Source organism: Kogia breviceps, chromosome 11 (assembly GCF_026419965.1).
Source record: "Kogia breviceps isolate mKogBre1 chromosome 11, mKogBre1 haplotype 1, whole genome shotgun sequence".
Lineage (NCBI taxonomy): Eukaryota > Metazoa > Chordata > Mammalia > Artiodactyla > Physeteridae > Kogia > Kogia breviceps.
Genome location: NC_081320.1, coordinates 8,337,432 through 8,360,485, shown reverse-complemented (window position 1 = coordinate 8,360,485; position 23,054 = coordinate 8,337,432). Strand labels below are relative to the sequence as shown.

At 46.7% G+C, this 23,054-nt stretch overlaps 1 protein-coding gene across 1 annotated transcript in view; it reads left to right on the top strand.

Annotated features, from left to right (window-relative positions):
- Window positions 1–14,645, top strand: part of VWA3B (von Willebrand factor A domain containing 3B) — a 173,392-nt gene extending 158,747 nt beyond the window's left edge. Inside the window, 5 exon segments of the mRNA XM_067006887.1 lie at window positions 1,691–1,815; window positions 3,010–3,147; window positions 5,617–5,717; window positions 14,245–14,473; window positions 14,475–14,645. Coding sequence (XP_066862988.1) covers window positions 1,691–1,815; window positions 3,010–3,147; window positions 5,617–5,717; window positions 14,245–14,473; window positions 14,475–14,645 — 764 coding nt within the window.
- Window positions 14,646–23,054: the final 8,409 nt, after the last annotated feature.

Below are 23,054 nucleotides of genomic sequence, written 5' to 3'. Positions count from 1 at the left end.
GAATAAAAGATGAGGAAAGAGTTTACAAGAAAAAGAAAAAAGAGCTGGTAGTAACATACCAAAAGTCTAGGTCTAACGATCTCGAGCAGGGGTCGGCAGCCTTTTTCCGTAAAAGGCAGCCAATACATGGCCTCGACGGGCCATACAGTCACGCAGCTACTCAACTGAGGCAGAGACCTGAAAACCTGCATCCCAGGTTGACGACTGGATTCTGCAAAGTCCCAAAGGCTAAGAATTTGAGGAGGGTCCCACTGGTCAACGAGGTCATCTTGGCAGCCCAGACCTTTACCCCTGCCTGGGGCAGGGCCGGGGTCGGGGCGGGTTGGGATGGCCTTGTGTGCTGGGGATGCTAGGCTTCTCCTCAACTCAGAGGGGTTCTTTGTTTTCACAATAGGAACTCTTTCTAATAAGTAGTGTTAGTTATCCTAATTAAAAGGGTAGAGTCAGTTTATGGTAGAAAATGTGTGAACCATGTGTAAAGAATATTTCAGAAACCGAACGGAACATTTAGTCCAATAAGAAACCAGACAGTATAAAGCTGGTTTTCGTGTGTGTGTGGTGTTTTTTTTTTTTTTTTTTTAAATAAGTTTTCCCTTTCTTTGGGCATTTAAAACAAGACACCTGGACTTGAGATGAGAATCAGCAGCCGTTTCTTTGCCACCTGAAAGCACATAGGACTTCGCCAGCGCCGGTGTGTGAGCTGGGGCGAGGATGCGGGATACTCGCGCTGTGGGAGCCCAGTGGGGACGAGCGCATCTCTGTCTCAAACTAGGGGGCCCAAGTGCAGCTGTTACTGCTGGGGAAGTCAAAACCTCCCCCCAGTATTTATAATCCCTTTTAAATGGGAAAATATAATAAATTTCAGCTAGGATAAATGGCAAAATATGTGAACCTTAACACCAATATTTTCTTTTCCTGTTACAATAATCTCTACATGTAACTAAGAGACGAGAAAACTTCTTGCTTCTTTTTTCCTTCCTTTTCTGACTGCTCATTTTAGGGACACTGTGGGATGTGTAATATTAGATGAAAAGCTGAGGATGAAAATTCACATTTCCTTTCACTTTCACAATTTAACAATGATTTTCCTTTTTAAAATTTTTATTGGCGTATAGCTGATTTACAATGTCCTGTTAGTTTCAGGTGTACGGCAAAGTCAATCAGCCATACATGTACCTACATCCACTCTTTTTTAGATTCTATTCCCATATTGGTCATTACAGAGTATTGAGTAGAGTTCCCTGTGCTGGACAGTAGGTTCTTATTAGTTATTTATTTTATATACAGTAGTGTGGATACTAACAACGATTTTCTGTCTCCAAGTATTATAGAAGGAAATATGACTAACATAAATAAGGGAATCAGACAGACATTAGGAAGTGTCCAGGGAAAGGATATTTCTAGGAACAGTGTTCCCGGCGGGATGGCTGCTGGTAACGCTAGTTGAGCAAGTTCCCACGCGTTCTCTCAGCTTCCCAGCTCAGCTCTAGAGCAGAGCACGGCCCTGCACTCTGAGCTGGTCAACCCCAGCAGGCATCATAGGGTGTCCAGTGTTAGCTGGTGCAGAAACCAAGGGGCACACTGATGTCAGCAGGCAAAGCGCTGTAACTTAGCTTGACCAAAGGGATGGGGCAAGCCTAAGGGAATAGGCATTGCCTTTCTGTTTTATTTTAAATGTGATTCCTTACAGGGCTTGTGAAGAAGTGTGTGAGCCCCACCCACGTGCTCGTGGGCTTCAGGTACGGAGACACCAAGGTCGTGCCCGTCTCGTTCATCACACCTGTGGGGGGCGCCAGGCCCTGCCCACCGCTCCGGGTACCTGCTCCAGCCATCTGTTCCTGGGCCCCTTTTCCCCGTTCCTAGAGCTCTGGACAGCAGTGACCCCTCTTCCTATGACCCCTTGCCGAGCGATTTCTTTGTTCCTGACCCTGATCCGCTAACGCCCTGTTAAGGGGCTCAGGACTGCACAGACCCGCTCGCATTGCCCCCGAGGCCCTTGTTGCTCTGCAGACAGTAGGTGGTCGTGGGGCGGGAGTTGCTGTAACTGCCGGTGCTCTTGAAGCTTTCACTGCGGAGGATTATACTAGAACAGGTTTAACAACAAAGGCAGAGGCGGCCCTTTCCTTGAGGTTGTAGTCAGTTGATGCCAGACCTTGATGCCGTAGTGCAGTTACCCCTGAACGTGCACTCCAGGGGTGAGCAGGGCTGATGTGTCCTCATCTGCTTATAAATTCATCAGAGCTGTGCCGTGTCTGGCACGTCCTCCTGTGCTAGCCTCATCCCCGCACCAAGGCAAGAGTGTAGAGAGAACCCCCCCCACCCAAAGCTGCACTGCTGCTGTCTCTTGGATAGTGTGAGCCAGCAGGAAGAGTGCTGAGGAGTGCTCATAGGATGCACGTTGGCTGCCTGTTCCCGCCTCCCCTGGGCAGACTCAGAGGGCGCATCGGCTCACTTTCCCCCTGACCGTGAATCCTCTCCATCTGACAGATGCCCTGCGGCTTTGTAGGCCCCTTCACAAGACTTTCTTTCTGCTGGAAGTTATCTCTTGTGGCTTTTTCCCATGGATTCCAGGTGTGAGCTTTGGATCCTCGCTAAACAAATCTGCTCCTCTCCTCTGTCCCTGATTACCCTTCGGACACAGGAGGGCACCGTCCATTCTCTCCCTGGTCCTCATGTGAAACATTACAGCTTCCTTCAACCAGTCTTTGTAAGATATGGTTTCCAGACCCCTCACCATCTTGCTGACTGTTCCTGAGACCCTTGTCAGGGGAAGCCCTGCTAAAATGCGGCTTCCCCAAACTGGTCACAGAATTCCAGCTATGGCCCAATGAGCCCAGAGAATTTTGGAACTAGCGACTCTTTCCAACTGAGAAAAAAAAAAATATGTATTTGAATTCTAGCATCAGTGCTTGCTAGTCATCTTGGGGTGTTTTAAAACAAGCTTATATGAATATCGTCTCTGAGATGCATAAGCAAAATATTTGCCGTGAAAGATGTTCTCATCTACAGGTTGGAGATTATGTGTTTGCCAAAATGGTGATACCCCGAGGATGTGACTTCTATGTCCCCGCCATCGTCATAGCAGTTCCAAACCAAGATGTGGCTGAAGATAAAGTCTACACAGTCTTAAAATGTAACAACCGGAGAGTAAGTAGACTTTCACTTAGAAAGGAACATTCTCGCTAGGCAGAAAGTGGCTTCCTTTTACTCTTGCCTTTTTTTTTTTTTTTTTTTTTTTTTTTTTTGCAGTATGCGGGCCTCTCACTGTTGTGGCCCAGCCGTTCCACGGCACGTGGGATCCTCCCGGACCGGGGCTCGAACCTGCGTCCCCTGCATCGGCAGGCGGACTCTCAACCGCTGCGCCACCAGGGAAGCCCACCCCTGCCTTTCTTGCAGGCAATGCCTGGCTCTCTCCTGGCACCGCCAGATGTCTCGAAAGAGCGATCTCCTTGGCTGTTTCTATTCCTCCTGCACATCCACCCCCTGTGGTTAGAGTTCTGTCCGCTGTACAACACAAAATCCGCCTTTGCTAAGGTCACCGTGGCCCCCTAACTCCTCTGTCAGATGGTCTTTGGGGCTCTCGTTCCACGCCTGGGGTCTGGGGAAGCTCGCTCCAATTCTGGCCTCGTCAGCGGCCTCCCAGCCTCTTACAGCCCCGCTCTCTCTCTCTCTCTCTCTCTCCCTGCTGTTCCTGCTGCTGTTCCCTCTGTATTTTTCCTAAAAGATTTAGAGAAAATCATTATCAGTTTACAAATCTGATGATGTCACTTGCCTACCTGATGTGGCCCCTGTTCCTCACCCCCCTACACACACGCACACACACACGCTTCTTAGCAACCTCAAGGAAAAGCCCAGCCTGACCCCCGGCCGACCCCCCGCCTGCCCTGTGAGCTTGGCTACCAGCCCGAAGGAAGGCTCACTGCTTCCCGAACACGGTGGGCTTTCCCAAGCCCCTGGGTGTTCACCCTTCCTGGACCGCTCTCCCCACCTTCTTTCCATAAAAACTCCTGTCACCCGAGGACACTGCCTGATTTCTGCTGAGGCCCTCGGGTTCCCCTGCACAGTGTCCTGCCTTCCTCCCGCCCCGGCTCCGTCACCAATCTCCCAACCCCTTAAAGGCAGGGACCGGGTCCTATCCATCTTTGCATCCCTGGTGCCGCTGCTGATGAAGAGCACGTTCTCACAATTTTGCTTTATAAGGTACTTGAATGCGTGATGTTTTCTAACGGAAATGACATGTTTTGATGGCCCACTTAATACGCCTGGAAAATGGATTGGCAAGCGAAAAGCAGCAAACGAAAGAGTCGTGCTAACTTATTCAGCACTTACTATGTGGCACAGGTGCTAACCCAGGTGCTTCACACATAGTGAACAGCTGGCTGCTCAGAACACCGTGAGGTAGGTACTCTTATCCCCATTTTCAGATAAGGAACCCGAAGCAGAGAGGTGAAGTCACACCCAGGATGAGCGGTGTTACAGGCATTTGAACCCAGGCAGTCTGGTTCCGTGGCCTGCACTCTGATGTCTGTGCCCAACTGCCTAGTAAACAGAACAGAAATATCGAATCAATTCTTTTTCTTTTAAACATCTTTATTGAAGTATAATTGCTTTACAGTGTTGTGTTAGTTTCTGTTGTATAACAAAGTGAATCTCGAATCGATTCTTGACTGTAGCATGGGGTATGTCCATCGGGGAAGGGGTCATGGTGAATGAATTTTAGGATGAAGGGATGAAATGTAGGATGGATGAGTGAAGGCCGTCAGAGCCAGTGGCCCCAGGAGCACTGTATCCCATCCGACAGAACAAGAGGGAGAAAGGGCATCTTCTCATCAACCCAGGAAAAACCGTGAGAGATAATGGACTTTCCTGGAGCTGTTTGGATGACACTGAAGGAGCCTGGAAGGGCAGCGGGTGGGAAGCATCTCTGCCGGGTGGCCCTGCTCTGGGGACATCTACCAGGCAAGAGAGGAGAAAGCAGATCAAGGGACGTTTGACGAGATGCCCGTGGGTGGGTCCCAGGTGTGGGGGAGAGATGAAGCTGATGAGCCAGGATCCCTGAGGAAGAGCCTCAGAGCCCAGGAAGGACCTCGGAGGTTACCCGCCTTGGCAGTGGGGCCCTGGACTAGACGACATGGTCTTGGGGATGGAAGCTGAGGACAATTGTGATAGAAATTCTGGGAGACCCAGGGGCTGACAGTGGGACATACAGCATGGGGTAGTGGTGATAGTTTATAAGTCCAGGAAAGAGATGGCCAAGGCTGGAATTAAGCTAGAGAGGAAGGTGGTTATGTGAAGGTGTGTGTCTGTGTGTGTGTGCGTGCGTGTACATCAGTGGATGCATGTGCACACACACACACACACACACACACACCTTGACAAATGGTGGACTTGAAAAATGATCCAGGATGTGGAGAAATGACAGGAAGGACTCAATGATGACTTTTATTCGGCGTAAAATTATCAAGCTAGACTCTGCATTTACGCTGCCCTCTTAAGTATCACCGGAACAGGATAATGGCTGGTAGCTATTACAGTGGGTTGAGCTAGATTAAAATTACATCTGAATTGTGGACATTTCTGATTTAAATTGAATGACCTCTGTTGGTATTATTACAGGAATTTTGCCCTCGGAGTGCACTTATTAAGATCAGCCAAAACAAATATGCTCTCTCTTGCGCTCATATTAAGTCTCCCCCAATTCAGGAGGATTCAAAAGTGTAAGTGGACCCAACTTTCTACTTTCTGAATTTTTTTATACCTTTGCACTTTTAATCTGTTTCTGTGTTGAGATCCACGATCTCTACATACCTGGGGAGAAAAGCAAAGGTGGACGACTTCCTACCAAAGTGCAAGTCTATGATGATTGTTCCTTCAACGTCACAGCTCTTAGCTGCTGGTTATTTGTCTATCTTGTTCTAATCTCACATTCGACATTATGTATTTTACTGACCCTTCAGCAAAGCTTTCAATCCTGTCATGACTCTGAAGGAATTATTTTCCTCTTATTCGTAAGGATTCAAGGTCTCCTAATGAAGCCTCACTATAAAGCACAGGTTAGATTAAGTTGCACTTGGGACTAATCACCCATCACCTCTCCCTGTTGGGCGTGAGAGTGAGGTGCTGGCCCTGGCTTGCCTGTGCCCAGGTGAGTGTGGGTGGGTGGGTGGTGGTTTCCAGTGGGGTAAACACATTTTCATCTGAGGCAGCAGGATAGCTAACAGCTGGAAAGGTGGATTAAAGCAAAACCAGTGAGAAAAAGCTGAGGCCTGAAGAGCAGGCAAGACCAAGTCCATGGGGCCAATGAGGGGCATCAAAGTTGGAGTCAGAGCCTTGACCTTGGTGGTAAAGGTGGATTTTGAGCACGGGTTGAGCCGTCTTTGGGTGCCAACCTTCAATCTTCCAGTGGCCTCACCTTGTGCTTCATAAACAGAAACCACCAGACATTCTCTTCCTGCACTGCTTTCCTCTCCTCTGGGCTTGTGGAAGCCTGGATCTCTCCCCCTGATGTCAGAGTCCCTCCTCATCCAATGCTGATCCAATCAGCAGGCCTGTCCCCACCCCCCCGCCTGGGTCCTTGCTCTGTGATTTACCCCTGGACTCTCCTCCCCTCTCTCCTTAGCTCCTCTCCACCGATTCCTTCACCTCTGCAAAACCCCAAAATTGCCTCTTCTGTTTGCACACACACACGCCCGTGTGCACACACGATCCTAAATAACTAGACCTCCTTGCCTGCTGCAGTGTGACCCAGCACCCTCCTCTCCCTTCACCACCCAGATCCGAAACCGCACAACTCAAGACTGGGACTTGAACCCACGGGCTGCGACTCGAATCCAGCCAAAATCCAGATTGGGAGTTGAACCCACTGTATTTTAACTGAGATCACACACCTGGTCTCACACACCTGGAAGCTCGGGTTCTTTATGTCGCATCACAGAAAGAATTCAGTGAAGAGACAAAGTGATAGGTAAGAAGTGGATTTATTTAGAGACATGCACGTTCCATAAACAGCTTGCAAATATTTCTCAGCTCAGCTGCACAAGTGCTCTCGTTTCCTGAGGCGGCCTCCTCCCACCTCCTCCTGCCCTGAGGTCCCGCCATCTCCCCTAAGTGCTGAGCAGAGGAATCTTCCTCACATGTAAATCTGCTCTTGCCCCTCCCCCACGAACCCCTCCCCCCATCCCTCTTCTTATCCTAGCTTAGCCCTTTGTTGCCCTGAACCAGGCCTGTCTAGCTGGCCTTCCTTCTCACCTAGCCACTCCCCAACAAACCTCCCCAAAGCCCCTCTGCACACTAACCATACTCAATTTGTAAACTCACCATTAAAAAAACTTGCAGTTTTTTTTTCCCATGCTGTGCTTTTTCAAGGCTCTGTGCCTTTGCATAGACTAAGTATCTCCTCCCTGGAAGGCTGTTCTTGCCCTCGGCCACCTGGGGAACTCCAGCACTGAACGCAAGCCCTGCGTTCCGGGACTCCAGCCCTACGTGGTGAGGCGATCCCACTGCATCCTGTAGACGTTTTCATTATAGGAATTTTACCTTGTGTTGGGCCATGTACTTTCAGGACCATCACCCCTACTAGGCATCAGTCCTTGAAAGCGGGGGCAAGGTTCTATCTGCTCCTAAATCCTGGTTGCCAGGGTGCAGCCCACAGGATGTACCCAAGGACTATTTGAAGAATGAACCAGTGAACACACAAATACTAGGGGATGCCCAGCAAGGCTCCTTGAGGGGTGTGTAGTTCCACAGAGAAGCTTCTGTTAGCTATGATTGTTGAGAATATAGTCTACAATCCTTCAGTCTTTTTCTAGATGAATATATCATTTTAAATAGGAGCACTTTCGTTGGTCTCAAAATCGTACTCAAACAATATGATATCCAAATTACAGTACGTTTTAAAGGAATATGGATACATGTGTCTAGGTATTGTCTAGGTACCACCTTCACTATACTCAGTATTATCAATCACTATTTTAGAATTAAAATTCAGTTCTTTCTATGTTGAGAAAAACCTTTCATTATTTTCCACCTTAGTACTACCCCAGGCCTTATTTAAAACTCTGCTGCTAGTTACCTACCCCAGCTCCTGGGGCTTTACACAGAGGAAGCGTTCATTGACCACCCCCCCACCCTTGTCTCCCATTGTAATTTCCACTGTTTTGTTGCTCTAGCTGCGTCTCTGCTAGAAAAAGACTGCATTTAATTCTCCTAAGCAGAGGTCACATCCAGCCCACTACATTCGGAGCTTAATGTCTCTGTTTCCGTAAGCAGGGCTGGTAGATGTGAGCACACAGAATAAAGGGATAGGTCTTATTTTGTATCTACACTGGGATTTCCTTCTGGTAGGTCCTTTCTCATCAGAAACTCTTTCCCACTTCCTTTCTAAATGTGCCACCTCCCTTTGGTTGTTCTTTAGTAAATCTTCACACTATTACCCCAGATGAGACCATTAAAAAAAAAAAATCATGGTGCTTTCTTCATGGGCTAATTAAAGAAATGTACTGTGGGTTACAACTTCAATGGGACATCATATGGCTAAATTTAATTTTTAAATACTGAATCCACTATAACCATCCATTTGGGGTTGGTAAGACAAGGGGGACGTGGCCCCAAACAGCTGTGGACCAGGATGCCAGACATCCAGCTCTCCACCCTCTGCCCCTCCTCCTTTTCTTCCTTCTTGGGGTCTTCGGTTTGGGGTCACTGACAGTATTTTCTGCAAGCCCCTCCTTTGGTTCCTAACAAGGGTGGTACACAGTGAAAGGCAGGAAGAAAAGTATTTGGAAGGTAAAGGGTTCAAAATTGATTGAATGTGGCCACAGCTGATACAGATTTTCATTTTCAATTCAAAATTCGACACAGATGATTCTTGAAGACTTATAGCAAGGTTGTCTGGCAAAATATGTTACCCATTTTGCTAAATTCCAAATAACTAGTCCTTAAAGGAGAGAGTTTTAGTATTACCATGTTTGTGATGTCAAGTCAGGTGAGGCTCTTCCAATTTTCTCTTTCCTTTGAAACCTGATGATTGCATTCTCTGACAGCACCACTGAGAGAGGTGTGTCTGGTGGAGGGAAACGATTGCTCTTGCCTTGCCTCACCTTCAGTAAAGTCCCTGAGCTTTATCTGCATTTCGTGCCATCCGAGATGTCTGTTCTGAAAGAAAATATTACCTAACCTGTCAGTAACTTTCTCCATTTAGAGAACACACATGTAATTTCTCCTAACTCCAAAAAGCAAGGGGGCCAGAAGGAATCTTCCTTCATTCTGGCATCCTCCCTCCTTGCCAGGCGGGAGATTCACAGCACGAAGTCTCCCCTGACTGCCTCCCCTGGGGTCCTGTTCACATCAGAAGGCTGCGGCCTCTGGCTCCTTCAGGGAAAGCGTGTTTGGTGGGCTTAAGGCTCTGGCTTCCGGTTTTCTCCATTGAAGGGAAGGGCCTCTAGCAGGTGTTACTCAACCACCCACAGGTGGGGACCACATGCTCCTCTGGGCAGGGCGCCTCTGGTGCCGTGGAACTGGCAGGAAACCCCTGCCAGCAGAGCTGGAAGCCACCCTCCCTTCCTTGTTGACAGAACAAGGCTTGGACAAATTACCTCCAAGTCTCCTCTTTAAGAAGATTCGCCACAGGGGGAGTTTGATTTCTTGAAAAAATGAGCGACATTCTAAATGGGATCACAGGAAAACCAGACTGGACTAAGCATTTTCCCTGTGCTCCGGAAAAATCACTGGGCATCTGAAGGAGGTTGCTGGGCAGTGAGATCCGAAGACAAGAGTGTTCTTCCCTTGGTGCCCGATTGTAACCGTGTGGTCTTGGGGACGTGGCTGGGTAGGAGAATCCTGGAGGGGAGAGCCCCCTCCCAGGGTTCTGATGTGGTTTGTCTGGGTCTGCAGCCAGCCCTTAACTCCTGTTACACAAGGTATTAGCCTCTTGTTACCTTTCTTCGAGCAGTTTAGCAATTTTCCATCAAGCCATTCGGATTTAGGACTGTGCCCCCAGAGGAAATGATAATTCCCATATCGTTGAACCCTCCTCCCCTTATCCACGTAGCATGGCCTCACGGTGCCTTCCTGACAGCAGGGATAGTAAGTCATCGCTTAAAACGTCAAGATTCAGTGCTGCCTCTGAGATGAATCACCTCCCACCCTCTCACCCGGTCACTACTGACTATTTTTCCCTTAGAAGGAGCTGTGCCTCTGGAAATCATTAAGCCTGTGTATGTCATCAGCTCCGTCGGTCCCTTCTGGTCAGATCAGGAGCCCCATTTCCTAAGGCCTGGAAAACAAGCAGTTCCGCCATAACCCTGTCTGTGAGTGTCCTGCCTTATCCAGAGGAACAGGTGCCATGGCCTGTTCTTGGGACAAGAACACAGAGAGTCATGGCGATCCGTCACCCCCGAGGGCCAGTGAGAGCAATCTGGATAATAGCAAAAACTGCCATTTCTTACCAGTCTCTCCCTTTTGTGCCCCCTCCGTTGTTAGAACGCGGGGGCCTCCTGGTCCTCATCCAATGTCTATCCGGTGCCTACCCCAGACGCCCTCCTGTTCTTCATGTTCTAAGATGGCCTTGCCAACAGAGACACACTTAGGGCAGGACAGACATGAGGGCCTCAGGGAACCAGCAAGAATACGGGCAAACTGACAATGCCCGGCCGGGTGAACGCGGTGGATTTTGACCCGAGGAGAGCGTGGACGGGATGCTCAAAAACTCTTCCCCGAAGCGGAACGAGCTGCTCCGAAGAGCCAGCGAAGGCACGGTGCCTGGCGCCTCCGCGATCCCCTGCAGTGTTGACCAGCCCTGTAGCCTAAAATAATTAATGGGGCACTAAATCTCACTCGGTTTTGGCATGAAATAGGGCAAAAGAAAGCCACTTAGCAGGGCCCTTCCAGGTGTGCTGGTGGAGAATGTCCACTGGCTGAAGTCTGGAGCGTGGCCGCCCTTCCCCTTCCCACGGAGCAGAGTGAGGGTGCCTGGGGGGCCGGGGGGGCGTGGATAAGAGCTTTCACATCAGATTCACACCTGCCCTGCTCCCCCATCCCCAAGGGGACATTTCCTTGTGGAATATCTTGAACCCGGTGGACACCAGTCATTGTGGAGAATGTGATAGGGTGGCCTAGCGGCATCTGCTTGATTGATGTAAAGGCTGTTCCTTGATCAAAATCCCGGCCCATTTTTATTCGAATCATGATAACTTGTACTGTTTTATTCTTATTCAAAAAGTAATGCATAGTTAATATAATTTAGGAATTAAAGGCAAAAAACAAAAGGAATATAAAAACCGTCCGTACTTCCACATTTCAAGAGTAATCACCATTTGCATTTTGATGTATATCCTTCTAGAGTGCTTTCTCTGCTATTTTGCTTCTTTTTCCTCAAAAGAGAAACCTTTGTTTCTCTTAATCATTTATGACAGTTGAAAAAAGATTTCTTAAAGTGGAGAAAGTGACAATTCTCCTGGAATCCATTTCTCTGAGGCAACGATTAAGAGATGGATGTGAAGGTTTCCAATCATCCCCCATATTCACAATCTTAACAACAGAAATGAACATGTAACATACATTGTTTTGCACCATTTTTTCTACTTAGTATGTTACTTGCATCTTTACATGACAAGGGCACTGCTTGTTTCATTATTGCCTGCCTCAAACTTAATTGTCCAGGTGGTCCACCACTTATGTGACCAACCCCCAACTGAGGGAGGGCTGGACACATGTTGCTTCTTGGTCTTTCATGCTCTTCTTCCTGGGTTCCTTCCAAGATCACCTCCTGGTGTCCTTCAGGTGGGCAGGTAGGCCTCTCCTCTACCTTACTCTTTGGGTGCCTTTAGTACACCCGGAAAACTCTCTTCTTCGCATTCCTTCCTTGCTGCTCTTCTGTGGGAGAGCTGATGGGTTATAGACTGGACTGCAGCCAACTCTAATGTATGGGAAACAGAGAAAACCTCTGAAAAGGAGATAGTATGTATCAACCTAGTCTCCTCTGGAGCAGGGTAGCGACTTGCGGGAGAATTGATGGTCGCGTGGTGGATAAGATTTTAGATTTCGAAGAACAGGGTTGGTGATTACAGTCTTGCAGCGAGATTTCAAGTTGAGTCTCTGAGAACCTGACCTCACAGAACTTACCCATCCACACAGGCGCTGGCCTTATATTTAAAGATAATCTTGTTGGTGGCCTCCTGGGAAGCCTTTTTCCAATGCTACTGCTATTGCTAAGGCCAACGTTTTTATCGTAGTAAAATATACATAACATAAAATCGACCATTTTAACCTTTTTTTTTTTTTTTTTTTTTTTTGCGGTACGCGGGCCTCTCACTGTTGTGGCCTCTCCCATTGCGGAGCACAGGCTCCGGACGCGCAGGCTCAGCGGCCATGGCTCACGGGCCCAGCCGCTCCGCGGCACGTGGGATCTTCCCGGACCGGGGCACGAACCCGCGTCCCCCGCATCGGCAGGCGGGCCCTCAACCACTGCGCCACCAGGGAAGCCCCATTTTAACCATTTTTAAGCATGCAGTTCAGTGGCATTAAGTACATTCACATGGTTGTGCAACCATCACCACCGTCCGTCTCCAGAGCTTCTTTCCAGTTTCTCAGATTGGAACTGTGCACCGTGAGCACGGACTCCTCCACTCTCTTCCCCTCAGCCCTTGGCAACCACTGTGCTATGTTCTCTCCCTGTGATTTTGATGGCTCTGGGCACCTCATCTACGTGGAATCATAGTGTTTGCCGTTTTGTGACTGGCTTGTTTCACTCAGCTTAATGTTCGTCCATGTTACAGCAAATGCCAGAATTTCCTCCCTTTTTAAGGCTAAACAATATTCCATTGCATGTATATATCATATTTTGTTTGTTCATTTATCTGGCAATGAACACTTGGGCTTCTTTTACATTTTGGCTCCTGTGAATAATGCTGCTATGAACATCACTGTACTGATATCTGTCTGGGTCCCTGCTTTTATTCTTGTGAGTATATATCCATAAGTGGAATTTCTGGATTGTATAATTCTATTTTTAGTATTCTGAGGAACTGCCACACTGTTTCCCACAGCAGCTGTACCACTTCACATTCCCATCAGTGCACAAGGATTCCACTTTCTCTACATCCTTGCCAACACTTGTTACTTCTTAATTTTTTTTTTTCTTCTTTTTTTGGCAGTAGCTATCCTAATGCGTGTGAACTGGTCAGGCCAATTTTTTTATGTCTCCTGGAAATCACCTCCTGAGTCCTTGAGCCAATCTTTGAAAAGTATCACATGTGGTGAATCTTGATCCTTTGAAGAGGAATTTGATGGATGAAAATTTCTATTTAAAAGTAACTAAAAATCTTTTTCCACTCTACTCATTTTTTTCTTGACAATTTCCAAAAGGATCTGAAGCAGCCATGGCAAAGTTACTCAGAGTGAAAGCTGGGTGATCAAGGTGGCAGGTACTGATAATGGGAACAAAATAAGGTTGAACAGCTGGTATCCTTACTTTACCCTTAAAGGCCCTGAAAAAGGCAAGTTCCCGAAATGGTATGCCATGACGGCCTGGCTGAGATGGGGTCGTGGAGTTCCCAAGATGCCTTCTTTGAAGGATGACACTTCTAGATACATAAACTGCCCGATATATTTTCTTTTATTTTTTTTATACCCTTTGACCAGCATCTCCCCATTTCTCCCACCTCCCCAGCCCCTGGCAACCATCATGCTATTCTCTGTTTCTGTGAGTTTGGCTCTTTTTAGCTTCACATATGAGTGAGATCATACAGTATTCGTCTTTCTCTGTCTGACATATTTCAGTTAGCATAATGCCCTCAGGGTCCATCCCTGTTGTCACAAATGGCAAAGTCCCTTCTTTCTTATGGCTAAATAATATTCCATGTATATCACATTTTCTTTATCCATTCATCCACCAATGGACACTTAGGTTGTTGCCATGTCTTGACTATTGTCAGTAATGCTGCAATGAACATGAGAGTGCAGATGTCTCTTCAAGATACTGATTTCATTTCCTTTGGGTACATACCCAGAAGTGGAATTGCTGGATCACATGGTAGTTCCACTTTTAACTTTTTGAGGAACCTCCACACTGTTCTCCATAGTGGCGGTACCAGTTTACATTCCCACCAGCAGCGCCTGAGGGTTCCTTTTTCTCCACACCCTCTCCACACTTGTTATCTCTTGGCTTGAACGTTTCTGCAGACACAGCAGCCATCGAGACCAGGATAACCCCGATCTATCTCTCTCACTCTCTTTCTCTCTCTCTAGGGAAGACATGGGGATAAAGAACTCTACTCCCCTAATATGGCCAATCAAAGGAGTTAACCCCGGGGATTTACAAGCACTAAGACAGGAGAACCCTAGAAGGAAGAAAAAGAAAGCCACCAAGAGGCTACCTCTCCAGGAGATGGTCTCCTCGGACTCAGATGACTCTTCCCGTGGAAACAGGTCCCGAGAGTCCTACCCCCAAACACACCCCAAGCCCAGGCTGGGAGAGGGACAACATCATTTCTCTCAGGAACACCCTGAAAGGTCTCTCCAGGATAGTGCACGTGAGATCACTCCCCAGTTTCCGGGCCAGTTTAGGCCCCAAGACGGCAAAAACTCTAACACCCTTAAGTAACGCTGACATCCACTTCCCCAGAGAAGGTCCTCGGCCTGGGGTCTAGGAGTCAGCCAGCCACGCCATCGCTGCCACACCTCCACCTCGAGCAGCCCTGCCCTGCCCTTATAAAGCCCCCCACGGCAGCAAAGGGCTGAGGAGCATCGCTGAGAAACCTGAAAGTAGTCAAGTGGCAACCATGTGTAAGAGAACCAGCGTTCCTCCTGGGCTGCCCTCAGCCACCCGGCATTGTGGAACTAGCCCCTCTGCTGAGGTAAGGCCATGCTTCATGCTACCCCTGCCTTCCCCGGTTGTAACAAAGGTAGACTTCCCTGCCATCCTCCACCTGGATCTGTTTGAGCTTATTGGTTCTGGCTTTTCTGGACCATTCTTTATCCTATTATTTTCCCTGCCCCCACAAAAGTGATTGAATAACATCTTCTGGTAGACTCCCCACACCCAGAAATTCAATCTGATAGATTACCATCATAGGATTTTCAAATTTTTTGAAATCTGTAGTTCTCATCTTGAAATTATGTAGTTCTAATCCAAGCCTGCAGTCTTGTTTTAAATTGATTATCTCATCAGAATTAGAGATTTTATCACGGAATGTTAGGACTGAAATTAAGACGTAGTAACTCGTCTGAGAGCTGCAAGACTGAACATTGCCTATTTTACTGTTTTCTGAAAATTTTTATTGAGCCCTCCCTAATTAGTTTTGTCTATAGTCTGTTGTAGGTACCTCTGAGCGTGGAACCAGAATAAAAACTCTTACATTGGAAACACTTCAGAAGTATTGGGCTGTTACTGTTTTCTCTGGACACATTTTAGCAATGAGGTACCAAAGTATTCACTTCAAAATATTTTTAGTAAAATTAGCATCATTAATTTAAAAAATGAAATAGTCTCCCAAATTGCTTTCTTCTAGTCAATAATAGCCCTAGGGCTAGATAATAATAGAGTACAGATTACTAATAAGAAAAATATTGGATGCTTTTTGCAAATAGAAATGATAGGGCAGCGTTGTGATACTCTAAAAATCCACAACCTAATTAAAAGTGATACTTAACACTCTCAAAAGCTAGGGGGTCACCAGGGTTATGGTGAAGAATTTAACCACTTCCAAAAATATGTAAGAAGAAGGGACATCAGCTCAGCATCAGGCTAAAAGTAGTAAGGCAGGGAGGAAGAAATTGAGGAGTGAGGAAATGATCTGGAACAAGGCCGGGGACAGTGTCCTGTCACTGGACATCCTGTCACCCAGAACCCGGGCAGGAAGGCTCTGGAGCAGTCGTCTGGGTTTGGTCTGCGCAGTGGAGAATTGGGGGCGGTGGTGGGGGGCCGGGTAGGAAAGAATCCATTCACCCAGTCAAAGCGATTCACTCATGCATGAGTGCATTCGTGTAAGCCTGCATGTATTCATTCAATTATTCAACAAGCAATTGAGTGCTCACAGTGGGCCAGGCTGCAGAGAGACCATTAGACTGTTCTACCCCTCCTCATCTCCGTGGGGATGCAAGGATGAACCACAGGACAAATATATGAAATAGTGTATTGATATTATATTACAGTGCATGATATGCTCAGTGACATTAAGTGATATGTTCAATGTGTTGTCCTTCAATGATAATGCCCAGTTCTGTGTGTTGGGGAAGACAGCAATAATGACTACGTATTTCCACTTCCAGCCAGCATGGAATAACAGGAACTGGATTTCCACCCCCACCCCCACCCCCCACCTGAACCGGCTAAAACACCTGATAAAATGTATGTAACAACAGTTTCCAAAACATTGGACAGAAGCATTGATCTCTGAGAAACAAAAGAAGTGAGCCCTGTGAGTGCCCAACTCACTGTCTAGAGACAGTTTCCAGGCTGCAGCAAATGGAGGGGATGCATTACCACCTATCCTTCATGTGCATCTGTATGCATTGCCTCAGGTAATTTGCCTATTTGATTTTCACTGAATAAATCTGCACTTTTAGTGTGTGACAGAAGAAGTAATAAAAGGGATTCAGTCTGTTAAAAATAATAGCTATATATCCAGATGTTATAGCCTACCCTATTGGCCTGGACCATAAGCCAGGAGCAGAGGCGTCAGGATGGAGTGATGGGTAGCCACACAGAACTATGTGGAATGCATACAGGGTGATAAGCTCTTACCAGAAGAAAGGGAACAGATGGTTCAAGAAGAGACCGGATGACCACTTGAATGATGTAAAAAAGATTTCATGCATCAAGTGGCAGAATCACCAACATTACCTCTAAGTTCCTTTCAACTTCAGGAATCTATGGATCAATAACCTAGTCCATTACCAACTCAGAGCAGTTCAACATAGATGAAAAACCATCCTTATAAAAGGGAGGAGGAGTTGTAGCAAACACAATTAGATAAGAAAAATTAATTAGGGGAATAGAATTGAAAAAGAAGTAAAATTTTATTTGCACATGATAAGAGAATATACCTGAAAAACCTGAGAGAATAAATATTAATACTAGTTGAAACAAAGAAATAATTCAGTGAGGCGGCAGGATAGAAATTTAATGTACAGAAATCAATAGTCTTCATATATATAAATAACAATCAATTAGAAGATATATTGGTAATGAAAACCTCATTTACAATAGAAACATAGAAAATTAAATATAGTCAATCCTCATAAATCTCATTTTTTAAATGGCAGTTCTGTTCTATAAAGTCATCCCTAAAACTAAATTTAGCAAATGCTGAATTATGGCCCTTAGGGGTTACGTTCCTATGAGCCTCTGGTCACATCATTTCCACCAACTGATCAATATCTAACCTTCTTTTATGTGTGTTTCTGTTTAAAGACAGCTTATTTAATATGTATTATTGAATTATTAACATAGAATTCATGGCCAACAGCACTATAACTCATGCCTGAAGGAAACTAACACATATTTTCTTTGTAAGGCACATCACAGCCTTCTTGCACTTAAGAACACTGGACAGCACTTCAACACTACTTCATTTTAAACAGTGAAATCACCAATAGTAAACACAAAAATGTGAAAAACATGGCACTAAATATGCCATGAGAAGGACACTATTTTACAGTAAGAGAGCTGAAATAAGAGACAGAAAGGTGGCTCAGATTTTCACCACTCTGAGCATATGCATATCTAAAAAATAATTTGAATATTGATTTTGGAGTTAGGAATAAGTTTTAGTGACTAGGTGAATCACAAATATGGAATCCATGAATAATGAGGATCAACCGTAGCTTGCATAAACTTAACAATAAACAAAAACAATATGGGGAAAACTTTAAAACACTCCTGAAAGACACAAAATTCGACTTAATAAATATCCCTTGTTTTTAGATAGAATGGCTCAACATCATGAAGATGTTAGTTCTCCCTGAGCTCATTTATTATAAATTTATTTTATTTATTTATTTTTGGCTGTGTTGGGTCTTTGTTGCTGTGCACGGGCTTTCTCTAGTTGCAGTGAGGGGGACTACCCTTTGTTGCGGTGCGCAAGCCTCTCATTGCGGTGGCTTCTCTTGTTGCGGAGCACGGGCTCTAGGTGTGCAGGCTTCAGCAGTTGTGGCTCACAGGCTCTAGAGCGCAGGCTCAGTAGTTGTGGTGCATGGACTTAGTTGCTCCGCAGCATGTGTGATCTTCCCGGACCAGGGCTCAAACCCGTGTCCCCTGCATTGGCAGGTGGATTCTTAACCAGGGAAGCCCCTGAGCTCATTTATTAATGTAACACAATCCCAATAAAAATAACAGCAAATATTTTATAAAGCTTGAAAAGTTGATTATAAAGTTCATATGGAAAAATAAATATGTGAGAGTAACTATAAAATACTGAAAAAGAAAAGCCATGAGGAGGGACTTGTAAGAACACATAAAACACTATAACATCTTCACGCTTAAAATTGTATGGTGCTAGCACAAGAAAAGACAAATAGACCAATGGCATAGAATAGAGTCTAGAAACAGACCCAAATAAAAATGGAAATTTAGTATATCATAAAGAGTTTAGTATATCATAAACTCTTAAAAATTGAGGGGGAAAAATGACCAAAAACATGGCAGAAAAACAGGCAAAGGACATCAACTATTTGCAAATATATAAATCTAAAAGTTTGAAAAGATATTTAACTTCACTCATGTTAAGAGAAATAGAAATTAAGGCTACATTTAGAGAACTTCCAGGAATGTGGCAATGTGAAGTGATAATCCAAATCCCTTAACTAATCCCTTAATTAATCTTAATTTTAAGACCTGGATAAAATGTTTTTAAAAGTCAACAAGTATTTAAATTCACAAGAAAATGTTCAGAAGCATACAGAATGTGGAGAGTTTAATCTCCAAAAACTACAACTGGAAGAGGTAAGAATTGTGAGGTGGTGACACTCTGGCCTAAGGGCACTCCCCAGTTTTCATGGCCAAGGCCACAGAAAACTACAGCCTGACTGGCTCAAGGTGCCAGAGATAAGAGTTCAAGGGTAGAAAAGAAGTGAAAATTTAAAGACGACATCTTGACAGCAAGAAACCACAGTAAGAGTGAGTCATGAAATCTAAATATAAACTGTTTTTATTCCTGGCTGATCACTAAACTATTTAAGCATGTACAGGGGAGAACCCAAGGATCCCTATTCAAAACCAAAATAGGCAGAAAACAGAGGAATTTTGTGAGCTAGAACTGCATGGAGCAAAGTCTGTGTGTTTGCTCCTTGTTAATTAAAATGTATTTCCAAATCATATACAGCTTGGGCAGCAGTAATCTAGTCCTGTGTGATTATAGTGTCAGTGGACAGACTCCAAGGCTGGCAATGCAGTTGAAAATTTAAGGAGGGAAATCACTGAAAGAGTGAGCTTCAAAATCTGCCACCAAATTATGTAGCCATAGAGGAAACACCCAAGGTGCCAGGATTGAAAAGCAGCAATGACAAACCATAAAAACAGAATAAAAATGTGAGCTGCTTCATATTACAGGAGAGAAAAGTTTGCAGTTTGAATACAGGCAAGTTAACTTCCTACTAGAATAGGAAAAAAAAAATCAAGCAGACAACAGACCAAAAATAGATAAACAAAAACCTCGAAGAACACAATAGACTACAACATTGCTAGAATATACTGCCTACAGTGTCTGATTTCTGAATCAAAAAACTTAGCCATGAAAAGGAATGGGAAAATGTGTTCCATTCTAATGACTAAAAGACAGTCAATAGAAACTTTGAGTCCAGATGTTGTATTTAACAAACTTCAAAGCAACAATCATAAATATGTACAGAGAATTAAAGGAAAATCAATGAAGAAATGATAGGGAATCTCAATAGATAAATGAAGGTATTAAAAATGCAAAAGGAAAATTCTAGAGCTGAGAAATACAACAAAACATATATTAAATGGACTGAACAGCAGGAGGAGAGATCAGAAGAATCATTGAACTTGAAGATAGATTTGGGGGGGGGTATGTTTATTATAGGTTATGCAGTGCATTGCAAAATGTACAAGCGTATTTAAGGTAAAATAGGAGAGTTCAAAGAAATGTCTTGCCAGAGACTTTAGGAGACCTACAGTAGTCTTCTCTGCTGGGGAGAGGTGTGAGAATCTCTGGCTGAGCGCCGGAGGCCCGGTGGAGCAGCGTTCTCAGGCTCCCATTTCCCATGAGCTCGGACTATAAACCCTCGGGCTCCCTGGGCCGTGGGAAGGGGGCCGCGGAGGGCCTGGGTGCCGGCTGGATGTGTGCAGGGCCATCGCAGGTTCCCAGGGCTGGGCATCCCGGGCTGTGAGGGAGCGCCAGGCCCACGAGGCCCACGTGCTGTTCGCTGCTGAGCCAGCAAGACAGGAGGGATGGCAGCTAAGGAAGAAAGGAGGGTGGAGGAGGAGGAGGAGGAGGAGGAGGAGGAGGAGGAGGAAAGAGTGGGGGAGGAAAGGAGGTTTGCTACCAAGCCAGCCAGGCTGGTTCAGTTCCTTTTAGGCAAACAAAGACTTCCTTGACTTAATTGATCAAACTTCGTCTCCACAACTTTAGACTCATGGAGGTGAACATTAGACTCTGCCCATTTCCCTATGTGACCAGATTAACGGAGGGTTGACCCCATCAGAACCAGGCCCCAACTATGCCACCCATGCCTGGTCACTTGCTGGAAGGTCCAGAGTGGACAGGTGAATGCAGAGGTGCAGGATGGGAGCAGATCAATCAGGGAGGCTTCCTGGGGAAAGAAGACTGTGAATTTTCAAGGCCAAGTCCCATCAGCAAAGCAAAGTGTATGCAGAGATGGGTCTTAGTTCTCCTGTGGGTTTGGCCCGATGAGATTATGGCAGATTATGGTGCAGCTCACGGGCAACCGCACCCCAGAGAGCTAAACTTTCCTCCATAATCTCACAGTTTTGATTCCCCAGGGGATTTTTAGATGATCTGAACCAATCCTGAAACAAGCAGTCAGAGCCACATCCTGGAGGGGGAGAGGGAGGCTTGGGGGGGATGAGCTGGAGTACCAAAGAGGCATTTGGCTGGATGTTCAACATCATAGGACAGGTGCCCCGCGAGTCAGGCCGGGGTGTCACCAGTGCCTGGCTCTGGGCCCCGGCGTCTCCTGTCCTGGGAATGGTCTGCAGTCACCACAGGCAGGCAAGCTGCTCTCTAGCCCTGTGAGGCCAGGCTGGTTTTCTAAACCCAGCTGTCAAAGATGCGAACTGGCAGGTGAGCTCAGAGAGATCGCGCCTTTTCCTAAAGAACATCACCAAGTACTGCCCAATCCAGCTTTCATAAACATGCTTGGTTGTGAAGCCAGCCCCCACCTTCTACCAGCTTCTCACATAGATCCAGGGTGGCAGGCGCTGAAGTTCTAAGATGAATGTGGGGCAGGGGAAGGGGGAGGATGGGCTGAAACCTGGGGCAGCTCTGCCCAGAGTACGTGTTTTTTTTAAGTTATTTATTTATTTATGTTTGGCTGTGTTGGGTCTTCGTTTCTGTGCGAGGGCTTTCTCCAGTTGCGGCGAGCAGGGGCCACTCTTCATCACGGTGCACGGGCCTCTCACTGTCGCAGCCTCTCTTGTTGCGGAGCACAGGCTCCAGACGCGCGGGCTCAGTAGCTGTGGCTCACAGGCCTAGTTGCTCCGCGGCACGTGGGATCCTCCCGGACCGGGGCTCGAACCCGTGTCCCCTGCATCGGCAGGCAGACTCTCAACCACTGCGCCACCAGGGAAGCCCCAGAGTCCATTTTTTGCCCTGAGAACTGGAAGTGGACCCTGTGATGGGGTTTCCAAGGGAAGGGCCCTGTGACAGCCACGTCTCCGCAGAGGGGGGCAGCAAGTTGCTGCTGCTGCTGCTAACTATGTCCATTCTGGTCCAAGGAGCTTGGCCCGTTCACCCAGGAGCACACGAGGGCAGGTGCCATGCCAGGTGGTCTCTGTGCCCCCCCCCCCAATAGCGCCTGGCCCACTGCCTGGCACATGCTAACACTGGAGGACTTGAGAGGAATCGAGGCTGGATGGGATCCAAAGAGTTAATCCTCAGTTATTCAGGAGCCTCAGCTTACCCAGGTGTTCATCCTCTCCCCTTCACCAGCACTCACTAGTCACAAAAATATGTCTGTCCCTGACGATAACAGTTCCCTCTGTGCAATCTGTGTGGAAAGGCCCGTGAGACGGGACGGGAGTCCCAGAGTAACCGCCTGGGGGCAAGGGGTCCCCAGCTGAACTTGAGTTCAGATTCCCATGCTGTGCTCTCTCTACCTCCCCGCGGTGACTGGCCCCTGGCCAGAAGCAGCACCAATGCCTGCAACAGCGCAGAGAAGGAGTGAGTACCCCTGCTCCCTCCTGCTCCCTGCGGCCAACCGCCTCCCCGTAGACACCCCAGCTTTGTACTGCTACTTCCCCCAAACCCCACCAGACCATGCCAGGATCCTGCTCCTTCCATTGGAAACCCATCCCCGTGGACAAATGGGGAGAGGGACCTGGTCTGTGTGACTTCTCTGGGCAGGTCATTTTATTTCTGTGTCTCTCATTGTTCTTATCTAGAAAGCGAAGGGGTTGGATCGGTAAACATTTTCAGTGCTAACACCTCTGTTGCCGTGTATCTGAAGATGCAAAGCTAGAGTCCCTTTACAGAGCAGTGGATAATCTCCTTCATGATGAGAATGCACGTTCCATTCTACATCCTCAAGCTCCTGTGTGCCAGTGAAGTGCCCTTGTCTTAAGGCCAGTTCAGGCCAATTTGGAGGGCATGATCAGGACAGTGGAAAGAGGAAATTTAAATAGTTCCGGAGATTAGCCTCTTGAAACCGTGACCCACTGTAATTCCTTCCTACCACCCGATGCTGACCTGGCAGAGCAGTTTGATGTGTGATTCTGGCAACATCACCCAAGAGCCCGAGCAGACAGTGTGCATATGTATGTGACCATATTTGTGTGTGAACACATGTGCGTGTGTGCCCCGTTCTCCAGACTTCCTTTCTGGAACACCGTGGGGGTAGGTAGCGGAGGGGGGTCTCAG